Here is a 20,586-nt window from a genome sequence, read left to right as displayed (position 1 = left end):
AGTTTAGAAATCTTGAAATACATAGAAATAATTACAAGTATTTTAACAAATTCGTATAGGTACTACAGTAAATTGGTTAACGACATACAAAATATATTTTAATATATAAGTGCGGATTTATTTTACAACCTAACAGTAAACATTTTGTTATTGTTCAAACTGATTGATCAAAAGAATTCGTGAAAAATGTCACCACGATAAAATGAATGGTGAAACATTTCTATAGTTAATTCCTAATTTGGAGGAACCGTTGATAGTGATGGACCATACCTTATCATATAAAAATTGCAGAAAATCAACCTTCTACTTTGTCAAAAAAATTATTATTTGGTTAAAACCCAACAATGACTAAACTAAACAAACTGCTAAAATGAACCGAAAAAAATGTGTCTGAAGTCTTGAGGCTACCATTGCGAATTTAATGTCATTGAACTTATTTTGACCCACTACAAGACATATGAAATGAAATATAAACTGTATATCGGACATATTCAAACAAAGTCTAAGTGGCCGACGAGGTCTTTTCTAGCACGAGAATATTAAAGAATCATTTTATCTACTTTACCTACCACAATTTTTATTTTATTGTAATCTTAAAATCATACAATGTTCAATGTTTTTTTCAGAACAAACTTTTTCGTCCTCGTGCTGATTTAAAAAGAGCTTTGATATTATTGTGAGACCTTCGACGAAAACAAACATTGATAATCCCGTAGCTTTTCAGATTTTACTAAGCTATGTAGGTGTACCTGGTTAATTTCTTCCAATTATTCTGAAAAGTGTCAGTTTCTTTGTTACAATTGGTACGCTGGTAAGACCAATGTAAGTTTCTATTTCTATCAGCAGCCCCGCTGCGATCGCAGTTCCCAGCATTTGCGCCGGTTATGCCGACTCATAGTTCTAGACGTGGCAGGTGTATAATATGATCGATAAATTGAAGTCTCAGTGGTGTCAGTGGATATGTTGATCAAAGGCTTGAGTATGTGAAAAGGGTCATTGGAAAATTGTAATGTTAATTTTTGAGATAATTGTGTTGGAAAAACCGAAAAAATTATTAAAGACTAGTTTACTCGAGAAGGAAATTTGTTGAATACAGATATTGAACCGGCGATAAAGAATAGGGAAGACAGCTCAGATTCCGAATCGGATGGATCCCAAAGATTTTCTGGTGCAATTCCACAGTGTTAGTCAAATATTATGCTATACATGAGTGTGAATTTACTAACGCTCCTAATATAAATCAGTTTATAAAGTGTACTTTTGATTTACTCAAGAGATCACCCATTTGATATATCAAATATTACTAAAGACTAAATTCTTCACCCAGTATTTGGGTATTTTTATCAAAAGAGTTGATGTTAACCATATATATATAAAATACAAACAATTAACAAATGTAAATTTATCTTTTAATTACCAATTCGTAAAAGGCCGACCTTTAAAATATTAGTCATAAATATTATTTCTACCGAGTTGTTGATGACGTATTAGTCACATGATAGAAGCCTAATGTAGATATATAAGAATGAGTAATTTTTGAATTATATAGATATTTTATGCCTGAAATAAAGTTTTATCTTCAATTTTAGTTATTGAACTTTGATTACAAAACATTCGCCGCCCGTAGGAAAATAGGCATGGGGCCGCGCGGTACCGAACGCTGCATTAATGTACGATACAACATTCAGGTATAACGGTGTTGTCTTTTTTGCATCATATGACCTAAAAAATCATGTCCTGGAGGCGTAAAAATCATGTAAACATGTCATATTCTGCCTATTGACGTTATTTTTCAACATCCTATTGACGTCTTTCATGGTGGTATTGCCAGTAAATAAAATAACAAAAATATAAAAAAATTCAATTCATTCTCTTACCACAAAAAATAAGTTTTTAGATTGTATTAACTAAATGTATTTATATAACTTTGGAAACAACAGATGAAGGGCTGGTAAGTTTTTGTCTTCTTAGTAACTAACTAATTTGAATCGAGGAGGTCAATCTCTTCTTTGGTAAACTCAATGCCGATCGATCAATTTCAGCGTTAATACAAATGATCAATAGTAAACATTTGTTATTTAGCTACACTGCATTTCGACAAGGAAAGACAATAATTGTTGTGAAAAATGTCTACAAACCGCGAAATTCAAATTACTTTGAACAAAAAAGAATCAGTCTGTTGTTTGGAATGACATGTGAGTTATTAAAGAGTAGGTGTAGTCCTACAAACCCAACGTAAGGAAAACTTCTACATAAAAGCTTTCCGCCGCCAAACATATAAAACTAGGTAGTTTATTATTTATAACTCAGATTAATAAGAGAGTTGAAATAAAATTCTTGTGCGTTATATATAACACGTCATAATCACGTTATAAGGATCACGTGAAAAATGATATTATTCAGTGACGACGTCAGTTTTTGGTCACTTCACCTAACCGACGAAATATCACCTAATAATGACGTTAAAACCGAGCTACCTGGGAAGCCATCAACGGACCCTGGTTCAAATTTCTTACTTGAATACCAAAAGAATTAAAAATTATTTTCGAACTGTATTCGCTTGAAACATTTTATCCAACAAAAAAATTAGAAGTCATACACGCAGCTTATTTATTATGTCTGTACCTCAGAGGCAAACTGACATTTTGCAAACTGGAGAGTAGTTTTAATATTAAATTTTCCTTTTTATTGTTATTCACTGGTTTCAATAATAATTCGAGGTCATCTACTACACCACAACTAAATAGTAGTGTATTACCTTATGATTTCCCCCACACAATTTGAGGGAGAGCATTTACGACTTTTTACCTCTAACAATTTTATTCTGTCGCAAATAAAATTGTTTAAATATTAGAAGAAGGTCATTTTATTATGAGAAAACTGTTTATTAAGATGTAGATACAAAAATATAAAAAAACCTTAGTGTTAAAAATAATAATGCATTAATATTAATTTTCATAAATCTGGTTACTCAAGGGCAGCCACAGAAAAATCTATGTTTTTTATAATAGTGGTGAAAACAAAAAGCAATCCATATTAACAGTTTTTGTAAATCTTTGAATTCATAACTGGTAGTTCTGTAGGCCACACTTGGTGGGACTTCTTCCTCCGTCGATTAGGTTCTAGGTCCACAATTTTATATTCTTGGTTTTATAAAACAGCTTGTTTGTTCTGCTGTCTGTTGATGTTAGATTTGTTGTTTTTAAGAGGTGCTTTGTTTTGTTCATAAATTGAGTTGAATTAAAGTCTTTGAGGGTCATGTCATACACCTATATCAAATCTTGGAATCGGCACTGGCAAACGAACTGTTGCCAGTCCCATGGCACCATCAGCTTTTTTGGTCCTCTCAATCACGGAATAAATCCACACGTAAGCTAACACTATCATAAAATTTTAATTTTTGATCTGCGTTATTCTCTTCATTGATTCTCTTTTTCTATTCTCTATTCTTTGATCTACCAAACTTCCAGTTTCACTATTTCAGCTCCTAGATTTTCTTGTGCTATTTTAAAAATGCACGATGCTATTTCATAACCACCATGAACACCCACTGTTTCATTTCACAGTGCGCAGTGGCATTTTCACTCCTTTTGAAAACAATATCTTAGCTATTTTGTCACAAATATCAATCAAATTATTAATAAAAGAGTAAATAATGGAGTATAATTATTAATAGTTAAAACTATTTGTAAAAAAGAGAAATTCCATGAAACATTTAAGTAAGAAAAGAAGTAGCAATACCTCCTATAACTGTTGCCTTCTTGACACATGTCAGCTTTTGACAGTGTTGCCTTTTTCTCAGGAGGTTAGCTCTCTCAACACACTTGCATCCCTTTCACAATCAGTGTATAATAGGGGTATACAGTTGTAACTCAAATTACTTGATACATATTTAATGTATCTATCATACCATGATAGATACATTAAATTCACATTGGCTATGACTATCCACTAAAGAATATTTACGTCAATAACCTCAAAATCGAGAATTTTGTCTTTACAATTTATCTGTCAGGTACAGATGTTTTTAAATCAACCTCAGATATCTATTTATTGAAAAAGAAAAAATAGATCTCATAAAATCAGCTGCTTTTTCAGATTAATAATTACGTTCTTAGAAATGTGGAAGAAAGTGACTATCGATTTCATTTTACTCTGTAATTTTATGCATTTCAATAAAAATTCAACCTTCTGTGGATAGAATATTGTTATTATTTACTTTACACTTCGTGTCGAACATCACCAAGTGAAAAATATTCAACAATTACAAATCGTTGCTTCAAGATTCAAATATGGTAATACTTCCAGAGTAACTGATGGTATATAACTGGATGTTTGGAAAAATAAAACAAAAATTTTCTTAATAACTCTTTATTTACTCTACTTTCTTTTCAAATACATAATTCCACTATCTAACGTTGTAAAAAGCAAATTCCTATTTCTCCTCGATAGTTTAAATATTAAATAAAAACTTGTTCTTCATCTGAAGTAGACAAGTAAGTGTTGGTATCATCGAGATCGGATAATTTCTTTACAGGAGTGACCGGATATTTCACCGGACCTCTCCACTTTCTACTAACACCTAAAGTTCGAGGTACTGGTACAAACATTTTACCAAAATCTCCTTGTAATAATTTTCTGTCCAACGAATTAAAATTTGAGGGATCAATGTGTTCTTTAGGTATCAATTCGACAACAATAGCTTTATCATGATCCAAAGAATATAAGTTGGTACATGATTTTGATAAAGATCTTGGAAGATTCAACTTTGGAAATTCAGTTTTATTTGCCATTATTTCTACTACAGGCTCAACCTCATAGCGGATATGTTTATGATACGGTACTTCTACTTGATGTTTGAGAGTACCATATTTATTAATATTATAAATGTCCCTACAGCTCTCTGTTAAATGTTTTTCAATGGGACTATTGGAAGATACTACTTGTAATTCATTTCTTTGCACTGAATTTCTCCCTGCAGAATTTTGCGATCTGGCCAAAGTAAATTGAACCTCAGTACTAGTATTTTTCAATATGTGTAAAGCCTCAATGTATTTTAAACCAAGTAAGGATTTCTGATTCACGGCAATGATTTGATCACCTCTTTGGACATTTGCTTTAAGATGTGCGGGGCCCCCTTCTATAACTGACTGAACGTATACATTTCCATCAGAACCTTCCGTTATTTGAAGGCCGAAGCTATCTCTTTCATCTCTTTTTATCGTTACATTGAGAAGAATTCTTTCTTCTACAAAAGATAAATTATTCAACTTTTCTTGAAGAGATTGACTTATTGTTTCTTGGAAGTTTGGCAAAAGAAGCTGACTGGATGGTTTCAAAGTTGAATCTAGAACAAAAAAAAACAATTGCAGATATTCATTATTTTTGGTATCTGTTTTACGTGTCGGTGGAACTATTTCCATATTATCATTGTTTTTAAAAATTTCAAACTTGCTAATTAATTTTTTTTTTTCTAATTTCCTCTAACTTCACTAATTTCCTCCTCAAAGCATATTAGAATCATTTCGCGATTTATATATTTTTAATTAGTTGAAAATGGGTCTGAGTAAAATTCATTTGCATAACTTGAAATGATAAAAAATTTAAAAGCCTAATATACTTAAATATTTTTTTTCATATTAATGCAAATAAAAATTATGGAATTATCATTATCCTTTACTTTAATTATAAAATTAAACTAGTTAGGGGCAAATATTTTTGTAAAACAATCTCATATAATCACAACTATGTTAAATAAATATATAAATCACTCCATTTATTTTGAAATATAAGACAAGAAAATAATTTTATTTAATATACACTAATGGACAGTTGTAAAGGAAGCTTCCACAAATAAAAAGCTTGAAGCCAGCAATATTTTTGAATACTCTTAATAAAATTATGAATTGTTTCATCCACCTCATCCTCCTTCGTTAAAGGTCGTCTTCATTTAGGTTTCTTTGGTTAAAGAATAAACAGAAATCACAGAAGGTCAAATTGGATGAATAGGGCGAATGTTCAAGGTCTGTAGCACAATGGACCTGCATAATTTTTTCTGAGCGTCATATTTTTAATTATCATTATGTATTTCAATTCTAACTGCCTAAAGCCAGATCAACAGCAAGACCGTTTAGGTCCATAACCTTGTGATTTTTCTCCACTTCTTTCGGTCCCTTGATTTTTCTCTCCAGCTCTGGATGTTTCTCTCTCTAAGGTCTTCTTCCATCGCTTCCCTCCACCGTTTTTTGGGTCTACCTCTTTTCCTCTGGACCTCTGGTATCTTCCATGCAACTCGTTTCAAGAGCCTGTCTTCATTAATTTGTCCTAAGTGACCTAGCCATTGTAATATTTTTGTCTTTATAAACGTGCTGATTGGTGCCTCATTGAAAAGTGTAGAAATTTCATGGTTTGATCTTCTTCCCCATCTTAACTCTAAAAAGTCTTCTTGATATTTTTCTCTCCCAGATATCCAATTTCTGTTTGGTTTTATTTGTCATTGTCCAACTTTCACAGGCGTATGTCGGAGTGAGTCTCAATATTGTCATATAAATTAGAACTTTCGTAGATCTGGATATATCTTTCGATTTGAATTATGTATTTTTACTGTTGCTAAATTTTCTGATTTTAGGTCTCTTCTTATTAAAAATTAGATTCTACACCATGTGATAAATTAATGTTACAACCTATATATATTTTTTAATCAGAAGAAATTCAAAGTCAAAACAATTTGGCAACAAAAAGTATGTAAGTACGCCATTTCAAGAACCAAACTTACCTAGAACATACACTTCATTTGGTGTACACTTTCCCGTAGTAGGTCTAGAAGCCGAAGTAGAGCTGCAATGTAGTGAGACAGATTGCAAAGACATTTCTTCTAGATATTCAGGATTAATGGCATTTACAGCCTCCATTGATCTAGATAAACCAGATTTACAGGTCCCATAAGCTCTTGTGCCCATTTTGACTCCTCTCCTCTTATCATTGGAATTAACAGCAAACCCAGAAAGATGTTTGCTTTCAAGAACCAAACCAAATCCATTCTTCTCATTCTCCCTGTTTTGGAAGCATTCATTGATATTTTCATTGAAATTTCCAATACTTTTCGCTTTTTTTAATTTATTCGATCCTTTTAAGCGTCTTTTCATTCGAGAGGATGATCTAAATTCTATTTTGAATTCTGTATCAACATTCTCCGATTTTTCATTTGTTTGATTAGTATTGATTAATGAATCCAATTTATACAATGAATTAGCTTCGTTTTTCATATCTTTCAACGGTACACCGAACTGCTGGGATAGAGTATAAGACGAGATGTAGTCTGTTCGGAAACGCAGAAAAAATTGATGGTGTAATGACGCTAGACGAAAGGTAAAATAACTTCTGAAATGAGAATAAACTTAATGTCAATAACAGTTTGTCTTTTTTTAATGAAGATAAATTGAAAGTTTTATTGACTTACTTTTTTCTATCCATTTTTAGTTTATATTTCTTCAATTTATGATTGGATTGGTAACTACTATGTGGTAATATGCATAAATATTGTTTACTATAACATAATGTCTGTATATTTCTCCATTCGAATTTTTCATGCAACTTGGGTCCAAACTGACTTGTATTTTCACCCCTTTCGTACATATTCATCCCTTGCGCGCTAATGTACAGCCAAATATCCTTTTGACTGTTGTCTTTCATTATCTAGAAGAAATTACATGTTAATAATGCTCTTAGCAATACTGCAAAGTATTCTATACCTTCCAGATCATAAACCAAGATATTTACTAAGTTTTGAATAAAATTAGAATCATTGTCAACGAAATGTTAAAAGGTAATTTATAGGAACTGATAGCATTATTTATAAGTGAAGATTGTTACTAAAAGCTTGACATGAACTATAGTAAACCTAAAAACGTTTATCTGTAATCTTTTATGCCATATCTATATAATTTATTTCAAAAATATTGACTTGTACTTGAGTAAAAATTTTATTTTTCATAACTGACATATTTTTTTGACAACTCATTAATCACACTTCGTGAACAAAAAGTTAATAATTATTCAGAAAATAATGTAGAAATGAATTATTATAAAAAGAAATTATACATAGGACAGACATCTAAATATTCAGAAAATAGATTGAGTCATCAATACGACAAAAAATAAACAAAATTGCATGAATAATAACAGTGAAAAACATAATTTAAATATCCTTAGGACAGGGTATGAGAAAATTTATTTTATAACTATCTCTTCAAAAAACTCTTCTCGTAACTGCAAATGAATATAAAAATACCAAAAATGATTACAGGAATTTGATTATATATTAAGTCAAAGTCAAACCTCGTATCGACTACCCCCAAAATATCAACTACAAGATACAAATTGTCACCACTACCGATTTTCTCAACAGTTTAGAATATTCCTATCAAATTAATAGAAAAATTATGCACTAAGACAAAATGGACCAGCTTGTCGGTAATGCCAATTAAGTGAGAAGGCTCGATAGGATCAAGTTGTTTGAGATTGTGAGCTAGTTTAAATGACAGTGTTAGTTAAAAGCAATGAATTGTTCGAATATCTCTTAACACGTTAACGGTCTTATTGCTAAAATGAACACTAAGGTATATGAGTAATAAAGAATTTACTAGTTAGTTAAGATAAGCGAGAAAAAATTGCTTATTGATCTTCATGATCACATTTCCGGTAATATAGCGATAATATAGCAATTTCATATAAACTTCGCTTTAGCACCCTGTATCAAGTAGACGCTATTTCAAGTATCTATATAAATATATCTCTTTAAGGCTGAAGAAATTTTAATAAGACTGTTGCTGATAATTATTTGTCTCGACACACTTTTTCAATTTCTTAAATGAATTTTACTAAATTTTGAACTAGCTCCACCACTGTCTCGAATTCTTAATAGAGTTCGTTTTCCATTACATACAACACATAGAAAATTTCAATTTATCCTCTATATATAGTGGAACACGGCTTTATCAACGTCCTAGGAAGTTAATAGGAACAATTTACGAGAACATTGATCAATCAGACGCAGAAGGTTCAGAAGGTTACGACAAACACATAAAGTCCTTAATCCTCAAAATAACATATATTTCGAAATCAGCTTATATTACAATATATTTTTAATAATTAACTCATTATCCCGATAAAATTTAGTAGCTGGAAAAGTTAGAAAATGTTTATTTATAAACAGTAAAATTTGTAATGTAATTTACCAAATTTGTTCATATATAAAATGATACGATTATTTTTTATAGAGTATACACCCTGTAGGAAGAATATATTAAACCCAGTTTCACGAGATAATGGAAACAACAAACACTAACACCTTACCTGGATTTTCTTTGTAAGTAATCTGAAACGGATAAATAACTTCCTACGGAAAATTACCAGACATCTTAAAAATCTACACAACGAAATAACAAGAATTGACAAAAACCGATGTAAAATCACTGAGACGACTGAAATCGCAGAAAAATTCCAAAAATACTTCCGATAAATCTATATAATCATAGTAACCATCATCAATACCGATCTTGAAAATATTCCCCAGTGGGGTGCAAGGCCCAGGCTATTGGTTACACAAAAAAGGCTGGCACTGCAGCTTAGGTACTTATTGGCTGGATATAAAATATTAGGTAAGGATCAATACGTCTTGACATAGTCACATGGCTGAATGAGCTAAGGCAGTTCACAATTTGGAGCCATCTTGAAGATCAAAAAGCTATATTATCCGATCCAATTCAATACAAGGTCCAGATTCGTCCTTCTTCAGTATATTACTAGCACATTTGCAACTCGGCTTCATAGTATACCTTTAGGATGCTTCACTCAATGCAAAAGAGAGCAATTCGACTTATAGGCGATCGAAAGTTGACCAGAAACTTGGCAGAGCATAAGAGAAAGGTCGCTGACATGACTATGTTTTAACGATACCACCACGGCAGATGTTTTTCCGAGCTTTCCAACATAATCCCACCTAGAGTAGTATTTGCAAGACCTACTCTACACGCAGATTTGGCTCATGAACACCGAGTTCGCCTGAAGACGCCCAGAAGATCAATTTATCTATACTTCTTTATTTAGAGAAGTGCAACCTGTGTAATCGGCTACCGGGACACGTCTTTTCCTAGAAGATCAATCAAGACCAATATCCACATGCATTTCCACAGGACTGGCACTACTATAACTACTCGAGAGTAATAGGGTGTACACTCATGTGCTTGCTTTTTTACATAAAGAAACAATTACACTTCATGTACTTCACAATCCCATATAATCTCTCAAAAATAAAACAGATTCAGGAATGAACGGCAAAAAAAATATAGTGTTTTAATCACCCACATCACAAATTACATCTTCAAAATACGATACTACCTCGATATACTTTTTAATACAACACACTTTATCAAAACAACCAAATTATGTGGATATCTACATAATAATTCTCTCCTAATCAAAATTGTTATATTGATATATTCAATTTTCTATGAAATGAATGCAATAAAAATTATCTAACCACAGCGGTCCAACCGCAACCACCCACAATGGTTCCTAGCTAAAAATTTAAATGGAAAATCCTGTGAACACTTGATTTTTTGGTTTATCTACAGGTTCTAATGTTTTTTTTTCTATTAAATTCACGTATTCTATGAAAATATCACTCCTGTTGTAACAAGCTTATCGAGCACCACAATTCTCAGATGTTTTTGTTTTACTGCAAATGGAAACAATAAATTTGTTTTTCCAGTGTACGTAACCATTCGTACTTCATAGAATGAAAACAGTTTCACCTTTCTATGCGTTGTTTTTCTTCTAACTTCTCCACACTATATAATTTATAGAAAGGTATATTGATATCTTGAAAAAGAAAGTTGAATAACATAGATTTCTTCGCAAGAGCTCATTCTTATAAATTTTAAAGCTTTTATTACTGTTAAGTTGAGAAAAATTGTAAATATAAAGATATGTACTTACCCAACGAGCATTATAAAAATGTCCTCCATAATGTGGAAAAGTTTGAGCTAACAATATAAAACTTTCCTCGGCTTTTTCTAGATCCATTCCATATTTGAATTTATGTGCCTGAATTAGTTCAAGTTTGAGTTTTTCGACATTTTCAACAGCGGAAGACATGGATTCGGGAATATAATGTTCTATTAAGAAGTAATCTCTTTGACCGTGTTCCTGTAAAAAAATTTCAGTATGGAGCCTACCAAAAAACAGTATCTGTTCCTATTCGCCGAGCGTTTGATTTATAGTATAGAAAATACTGCAAGCATCTTTTGAAAGAATATATTTAATAAGCTCCAAAATACATTCAATCATAATATACGTGTAGTTTAAGTTAGCTATGAAGTCATCTATTTTGGTTTGGCGAATTCTACTCATAAATAGCTGTGCCCTTGAACTTACGCAGCACCAACTTTTCGGATAAAGACAAGTAATTTTCGTCAGCACAGTTCAAATAAGTATTCAATGCTGATGTCATTTAAAGAGAGTAATTTTCTTAGCATTTAGCACTAAAAAATCGTCAACAGAAGACACGTCATTCGCAGACTCGTCTTTTACATAAATTGAGGTGCGATTTAATCATAATTAATAGGTTCTGTGCAATTCTCCTCTTTGCTGATTGTTAAGAAAGTATAAATGTACACACTTTCCACCATCGAAATACAAAGTTTCACACATATCGTGGAAAACTAAGCAAAATGATGATTTTTGGGCTATCTCGCCTGGACTACTAGCGTTTAAATGGTAATGGTGTGAAAAACGATAAAGTTTAATTTCTATAATTAATTATCGAAACTGTTTTTATATATATATATATATATATATATATATATATATATATATATATACGCATAATTTTTATAATTACAATGTGTTCATACAATAAAAAATATCCATGTAAACACGCCATATATTTCGTTAATGATTCCTTAATTACTGTTTTGTTACTATGATAAATTACAATGTCGTGAAAATAGTTAATTTCAGTTGTTCTCAAGTTTGAGGAAGTTACTGAACTTTATTTACAATTGTAACATTTCCTATTGAAACTTTGAAATTGTCTCGTAAAGAGCAATGGAAGGGTTTGGATATATTTATAGAGGATAGAAATCCTAATTGAAACATTTAGATTAATTACATTACAAGAGATGTATGTAATTTTTTTATAATTTTGGACTTTTAAATTATAAAAACATCAACATGTTTTGTTTGATAATATTTTCTCAATATTAATTATCCTTCTTTTTATATATGTACAAGAGAAATCATAATAAATCCATTTACTGAAAGAAGATCTTATCCAAAAAAAAAAAAGAATAATTCTATTCTCATCCTTCAATTGGAAAAAGTCATTTAAAATTTTCTGAGTTCAAACATCTTCCAATTAACATTAATGCGACTCCCGTCTACTCTTCTACGAAGTCCAACATTGCAACGTATCCAAAATAAAGTCAGGTTCCAACTTCTACTTCCAACTGCGAAAGTGAATATTTTGAAAATGTATTCCGCCGAAATATACATTTATTTTTTCTCTAATCCAATGTTATCCTAAATCCTCACTTAATTTTTAACGTGTTTCCAGATAAACCTTCAAATTTAAAAAATGTTTCATTGTTTTCGACGCTCAAACATCGAATACGGTAATTATATTAGAGAACGTGTGGAATTTCGGAAATCCCCTGTTAATGTGTTGAAACCAATACATATTTACCCTAGGATTATAGTTTCCAAATTCCGCTTGTAACGCCAATCCATTAAGTTCAACTATTTGCTTGAACGAACAAGGTAATTGATGTTCTATAATTGATCTCCTTAGCTGCAAATATAATAGATGTCTGGATTCATTACCTCGAAATCCTCGAAGGGTCGGTAAGAAAAATCTCACCTGAAAAAAACGACAATATGAAAAATAATTGAAAACACCTATAAAGACATAGGATGTGGTCAGGACAAACGTTTCAGGAAATGAGTCAATTTTCAATTTAGTCACAAAGTAGATTTATATCTAAAAAATATACGTTTATAAAACTAATTATCTTGTAAATGGCCACCACGGCATGTGCGTACCCTTTTGACGAAATTTATTGTGTCTAATATCGACTTATACTGCAGAATTATTAGTTTAAACCTGTGACTCCAGATAACCCCATAGCCAGAAGTCTAAAAGCGTTAAATTGCAAGAGTGAAGAAGCCAATTCTGGTTACCAAATCGAAAAATGACTCGACCAGGAGCAACCTAGTGCAAGATCGTCAATGTTTCACGACTCGTGGCACCGCCCTGCTCCAGCTCCATAATTTCATATTTTTGACATAACTGTATCCGCTATTAGGTACTTCTGATCAAAGGGCGTTAGAAGAGCCAAAATGTGAAATTACTATTCTAAAATGGACCATAAATCGTATAGTGATGGCAGAAATAAACGGCAAAACTTTCACTGTTACTTCAATCAGGGGTTGTCCGTAAGGCGGAATACTAACCATCCCTATTTGTGATCATTGTTAGTGAACAAAATTCTCACTAAATCTAGCAGCGCTGGATTAACAGTTTTAGGCTTCGTGGATAATCTAGTAGTAGATACCCGAACATCACTTACAATTTTTTAGGTAAAGTTGCTAGCAATAAACAGATGTGCTAAGGAGTGTTTAGATATAAATTTACCATAAAAAAGTAGTGTCGGGATGCAAACAAACTCTAAGTGCACTCCCTAACAAAAACAAAGTATCCCTAATATGACTACCAGAGTTATTGAACGTATGGTTATAGAATCAGAGTCTCACTGGAGGGCCTAAGACAATCCGAAAGATTCGTAATCATATCAACTATGAAATGCGAAGAACTTCTCGTGATGACCAAAAGCGGCATCACAAAGGAGTTATGCTTAAACTTTAAGGAGAGAGACACATAAACTCCAAGAAAATAGGCCCATTGGGAGGAGTCTACGCATTTTGTGAGCAAAACAAGAAGATGTAGTTTTGCAAAGTATGTTCTGAGTAAAGGTGCAGAGTGGCTGAAGAGTCAAAAGGAAAATCTACAATTTACTATTGATCACAAACACCACGTATATAGCATGGATTTGACTCACACCTTTGCAAATTGTCAATATTAATGTCCCGAGTGCATGTCAAATTGTCGATAATTTAATTTTCTCGAGTGCGCGAATGCGCACGAGAGGAAATTATGAGACAATTTGACATGCACGAGAGGGCATTTTGGCAGACTATTTCCTGAGAAAAATTTAATTTAAAATAAACAATAATTGTTCCTTTTCTTAAAATATAAAATTAAAACCAAATGATGTTTATTAATCCTAGACGAAAATTTGGCACTAGTGCAAATTATCGACAGCTTTTTGGTTGGTTTAAATTTTTCGAAGGAAATAGTCAAGGGAATTTGAACTCCAAAAGTATGTATTCTATTTTGGGAGCGATGATAGTTGATTTGTTTGTTTGATAATATTTTTGTTTCTGTTTATACTATTTTCAAATAATTCCGATTGTTCTTACTATTATTAAGATATACTACTTAACAAAATTAGAACTGTTAACTTTCAAAGGTTTAAAAGTTTATATTTACTTTCAATATTGAATATAAAACTCATAATATTATTATCCCATGGAATATTTTGTTTAGCCAGGATTTTCTAACAAAGCAGTTCATAATGCAAAATAAGTAAATTTGTTCGAGAGTCATATTAAAAAAATTCTCAATAAACGGTTTCGAGGCGCAACAACTACGATAATGAAGATGAAAAATTAATCATGCTCCGCTCTGTTATACAGAGTTTATATCCAGATAAATAGAACTCTTCATATAAGGCCTCCCTTTTCAAGAGAAAACAATAGAGATAGGGTGGATTGTTTGGACCTACTTTGGTTTACTACATAGGATTCTCTTTCAGTGTGTTCTAAATACAAAAATAAAGAGCATTATTATTACTATTATAACGAAAGATGGAATATTCGAAACGGTGGGATGAATTTGATTCATTCCTATGTTACTTCAGCTTAAATCTCAGGGTATTTTTATACGTTTGCCAAAGCTGGCTGATTTTTGAAGATAAAATTCTTATTTGATAATCACACAGGTGAAGAATCTTCAACAACATAAGTTTGGGTTGAATTAATTTCCTTCGGAAATATCTGGATATAAATTGATCAAGAAGGAAAGATTTGTACTATATGTAATTTTTTAATCCGTTAGATATATTTGCTTGGAAAATCAACTAATTCGAACTATTGCAGCGGACCTGGAACTAGATGCGTTATTCTTTGCATCAGTTCTCTCAACAAAAATTTATTTTCAACAATTTCTTCTAAGTTAGTAGCTTTCAAAGTAAGTACTAACGTTTTCAGGCTTAATTTACGTTGTTTAAGCAAAATGAGTAAAAATTTTTGTATCTATTCATAGTTATAAATGAAACCAGAATCAAACACTATACTTCTGACAAGTCAAAGGCGGTTTCACTAAGACGAAAAGTGATGGCGACAGTTTAATTGAATGTTATGAGATTGTGTCCATTCACCATCTTAAAACAATTATAGAAAAAAATAATTATTGAAATGATTGACCACTCGCCGAATTCAGACAAATATTATTATATGGAAAAATTAAAAAGGTTAGAGCATCGCTAGACCAAGTGTAAAGATTATGGTCCCAAAATGTTTCCCAAAATTTAGTTATTTGATACGACAATAGTCAAGGTTAAAAAACTAACAAAATCCCATTTTTATGTATGAAACGATTCTTATTTTTATGCTCGTTATATTGAAGGTATAATATACAGGGTGTGCAATTTAAAAACAATGATATTTTGTAATTTACAAAATTCGAAACTCGTACAGTAAAAAAGACACCCAATATAAATATAAACCCAATTAAAAATTTATTTTGCAAATGATGCCAGTTAGAATATATAAATATAATGATTTTTCAATAAAAAAATAAAAAACGATACCGTGCGGAAATCGAATAAGTTGGTTTTATGAAAGTCACCGTTGTTTTTACCACTAAATCAAAAAATGCAAGAAATATAGGGTGTTCCATTTAAAATTCAAAAGTTGAAGTCGATACTGAAGAATTGGGATAATCTAAAAATTCTTTTAAATGAAAAAAAACTTTTGTAATTAGAGTTTTTTGATAACCCTTACAGGTTTAGAGAAAAGTATATGGTTCACCTTATGTTTGTATTGCTTTATTATTTTATTACTCTCTCATACATAAAAATAGACTATATTTTACAAATATGCATAGAATATTAGGAAGTTTGTTTGAAAGGTTCAAAAAGGACTTGAGGTGCTTGCATACCTCATAATTCAAGTCATAATTGTGTCGCGAAATTGCAGAGATACTCGCATACAAACAACGGAGCAAAGTGAAGAAAAACTGTAAAAACAACAAATAAAATATACTCACCCTAAAAAATAGAGTGATGTTACTATTTTGATAAGAATTCTCTTGGAACACCTTAGATATTCTAGTATCAGATGGTAGGAATACAAAATCTCCTGATATTAGTGCCGATAAACCAAACATAAAATTTTCCTCGATGTGTTCTTTTTGAATAATTAACTGAAACGAACAAGAGAACACATATTGTTAAAATTGCATATTAGATAAACCAAATAACATATAAGCTACTGTTACTTAATGCCCGTAGGGGTGATATGTATATGAGAAATTTAAGTTGTCCTCAGGAGAATACTGAACTACTTTCCCACCGCTTTCAGTTTATAATATAATGATTGTTTTGAATGAGATATCATTTGTAGTACAAGGGGAGGATATATCTAATTGTTTAATTTCATTTTCTTCGTCACGTGAAGATTTCTAATAGATTCCAGATAATATTAATGCCCGATCCAGATTGTCGCGAGGCGCCTTCTAGAGACTCTCGATAAGAGTCTTGGCGAGAGAAAGCGACAGAACTACAAGTTATCCGCATTCAATATGTCACGTCTTTCACCTAGAGCCGTGTCAGATAACAAAAATAATAGCGACAAACTGATTTTATCTCAAAATATAAAAAAGCAAATCATTCACAAAAACAAATTGTATTTTTATAATAATTTTAACGTTGGTAAACAAGTGTAGAGAACAATAAACAAACTGAAAAAATAAACATTCTAGTCAATCAACAAACAGTGTAGTGTTAGTATTCAAAAATTATGAGGGATAATTTTCCTCCTCCAAGAGGGGATGAAGTGATGGTTGTTGAACAAGACACTTCTTAAATAAAAGTACCGTTCCTTAGACACTATTTTAAATCAAAAACGTGTAATTCAAGTCTATTAATAAGCACGTACTACTAGAGATACTAAAATATAACAAACCTTGTATCTATAGCATTCACCTTGTACATCATAACACTAATATTTTATATAAATATTATTCATCATAATAAACAAGCATACCTATTACCGACATACTGACAGGCTGTCGGAGGTTAGTACAAACATATTAGTTGTGATTATATGTATAAACTGAAAATATACCTGCGATTTTGAAGATATGGTTTTATTGAATTCCCACTGATTGGAGGTTCCTGACCTTCAATCAACACACTAGAGACCTTATCCAGCCAGGGGCTCTTCTTGTTATTAATATATCAAAATGTCGATGAAATTATTCTTATTTAGCAAAAAAACTATTTCTTATGGAAAAGTCATATACTACTCATAGATGATACCAGGAATAAATGTTAGAGGTATGAGGATCGATGAATAATTTCTTGAAATAAGTCGCGGACATATCTTCGTGGTGGTAATCAGCCAAGGATTGGAAAATATTTTTAGAGGATAATAGCCATGTATACGACATGATTCCATAATAACCACCGTGGTCATGTTTTATTGTATTTGTCGAATAACTTGTAAACGAAACTAAGATCGGAAAAATAAATTGAAACAATTATAACATGCAACACCGAGAAACGCTAATATTTTACTTGATGCAAATAATGGGTCGGCTTTTTTAACTGAAAGCTTACAAGATCATATGTTCTATGACGAACTTTTGACTTCTTCTCTACTTTTGTTGTGGAAATGATTAACGCTTCTTTAAAACTCGACCTGGTACATCAGTTTTGCGGTCGAAATTCTTTGATACTTTTTAGTACAAATATATTATATACCTATTACAGTTTTCATCAAATTTGATATCAACAAATGAACAAAATGAATTTATTATTTCTTACCTCCAACAGTCTCCCAGCAGTAGTAGAATTAGGATTACAGAGAACATCCAACTTCTGTCCATTTAGCATAATAACAGTAACCGTTCGTCCTATATGTGTTTTGACTTCTGGCATTACTAATTGCTTACTTGATAAAGAAGCTCTGATTACAAACTCCGGCCCTATGCATTCTCTAGGAGTACTGCCGATATGTGTTTCGCTGTTTACCCTGTACAAACGGGAAGCGGCCCTCTGAACAGGATTCCGCCGAACTTTCAGTCTTCTATGATTAATATCCTGTAGAAAATGTATTCCTAATTTTGAAACAGTTGGTGCTGAACATTTTCTATTTATGCATTGTCAAATTAACGGAGGGAGTTTGAAAAAACACACAATGTTTTGGAGTATTTTATAAAATGGAAAAGGTGGAAAATTATGATTACCCTTCCGTTTAAAGAAATAAGGCTCATTTTTCTCATTTAAATATTTTTATTAGGAGTTTGGAAATAAGGATTTTTCTGTGCGCGCATGAAAAATTCTCTGTCGTATTAAATCTTATGTAGAGATGATTCGATAGATGGTTTATTGTTGTTTTTTGGTGAGCTAGAAAAAATCATATGTCAAGAAGTACCTTTACCAATGAGGGATATACATTCGAGCCCTGTGCACTTTTCCGTAAATATGCAGATCAAGGGTTTAAAAATATGAACAGCAGAAGATTATTTGTTGCATACTGTTACAACCAAAATGTTGGTTACCATACCATGAGCTCGGTCCCGAAAATTGTTGCAAAATAGTTGCAAATGAAAAATCCCGGAGAATATACCGGACATGGGCTAAGGCGTTCTTCGGCAACCATGTTGGTGGTTTGTTCACTCTGAAAAGACACGTAGGATGGCGTTCTTCAATGTAGCAGAATAAATCGCCCCTTATTTTGAAAAATAATTATTTATAGACGTACATATTTTTTTGACTACTCATTTATTTTAAATGTATTGATGTGAATATTTGGTATTCATAATTTTCAACCCCAAGAAATCATCACTTACACTCCAAAATCTGTCCTGCTAAAAAATTTTTAAAAAAAGTTTATTTTATTTTTTTACCCTATCTTGGTTAATTTTCAAGCTCAAAACGTAGTTTTATAGGGAATTTCATAACCTATAAGCTTATAGAAGTTTTAAATTTTTTAGCTCTCTATTTTTGATAGGGCGACGTTTAAAAGGGTTGAAAATGGTACCAGTCATACGTTAGGGCAAGCTTTGTAAGGTAATATCTCAGTTATTTTATAAGTTAAACAAAAAAATAAAAAGCTAAATGTTTGTTAAAGTAAACTGATAAGTTATTCATGAAAAATCGATTAAAAACGAGTTATTGTGAAGAAAAATTAAAATTTTCAATCGCGCATAACTCAAAAAATATTGAAATGCTAGGAACAAATTTTTGCTTAAAATTTGGTTTTCTATCGATTTCCGTGGTTATTTTCCAAATGTTCACTCCGTAGTGGAACTCACCCCCAGAGAAAAAGCACACACGGCATAGAGTAGATTTTGCTCTTTGAGATATTCCCTACCTGTCAAAATTTTATTAAAATCGATGAAGGTTCATGGAAATCGGAGGTGAAAACCTTGGTAGCCTAGATTAAGTAAGACAAAGGAGGAGTTCCAGCAACAACTAATTAATAGATTATAGTCAAATCATAATATAATCAGAACAACTGCTAGAACAAACCTTATTTTCTATAAAATGATGTAAAGTATCCATTATGATGTAATTCAATCAGATTTTTGTGTTTATTTTAACAATTTTTTGTAAGAGTAAACTGGTGAATGGCGTCCAAGTTAATAAGAGTTGTATACAAAGTGCGAGATGTCATTTTGAAAAATCTATTGCAGATATAATACGATGATTTGATAGGCATAATATTGATATCACTTACTTTATTACTGGTGGTCCCACTATCTAATTCTCTAGATATAGTTTCGTTATATACACGTTGTCCAATATTTTGATTTTTACGAAAAATATCACTATCAAGTCTATCACTATCTGCTACATACATAGATTTGGGTCTAACTACACTACCGGGTATTTCGAATAATTGTCTGCTACAAGACAAGTCCTCCATACTAGTACTAGCTTCTTTAGTTAATTTAGGAAGACAAGAATCTGTGTTACGGGTTAAACCCACCCATCTTCTGGGTATTGCTCCGAAATTGTCGGAGTTGATGTCCGTCCTGGAACAAGAGAACTTTTAATTTTGAAATAATTCGCGATAATGAATGAGTTTTAATTAAATTGATTAGTTCTCTATATTTACATAACAACACTGCGGAAGTGTTTTATTAATTAAAATATTAGTCAGGTAAATTAAGAAATG

The 20,586-nt window shown here is 31.6% G+C and overlaps 1 protein-coding gene across 3 annotated transcripts in view; it reads right to left on the bottom strand.

Annotated features, from left to right (window-relative positions):
• Positions 1–4,355: 4,355 nt before the first annotated feature.
• LOC130445617 (tyrosine-protein phosphatase non-receptor type 13-like) overlaps positions 4,356–20,586 on the bottom strand; it is an 89,629-nt gene continuing 73,398 nt past the window's right edge. For 2 of the 3 annotated variants that reach the window (XM_056781345.1, XM_056781346.1), the window contains 8 exons: positions 20,146–20,443; positions 18,228–18,503; positions 16,448–16,603; positions 12,746–12,919; positions 10,999–11,208; positions 7,460–7,695; positions 6,776–7,380; positions 4,356–5,347 (listed from right to left, as the gene is read on the bottom strand). In XM_056781345.1, coding sequence (XP_056637323.1) covers positions 4,461–5,347; positions 6,776–7,380; positions 7,460–7,695; positions 10,999–11,208; positions 12,746–12,919; positions 16,448–16,603; positions 18,228–18,503; positions 20,146–20,443 — 2,842 coding nt within the window. In that variant the 3' untranslated portion in view covers positions 4,356–4,460. The remainder of the gene's footprint in view (positions 5,348–6,775; positions 7,381–7,459; positions 7,696–10,998; positions 11,209–12,745; positions 12,920–16,447; positions 16,604–18,227; positions 18,504–20,145; positions 20,444–20,586) is intronic. The other variant, XM_056781347.1, reaches the window with a different exon arrangement.

The sequence above is a fragment of the Diorhabda sublineata genome, chromosome 6, assembly GCF_026230105.1.
Source record: "Diorhabda sublineata isolate icDioSubl1.1 chromosome 6, icDioSubl1.1, whole genome shotgun sequence".
Lineage (NCBI taxonomy): Eukaryota > Metazoa > Arthropoda > Insecta > Coleoptera > Chrysomelidae > Diorhabda > Diorhabda sublineata.
Note: the sequence above shows the minus strand (reverse complement) of the source record. Positions and strands in the feature narration are given on the sequence as shown.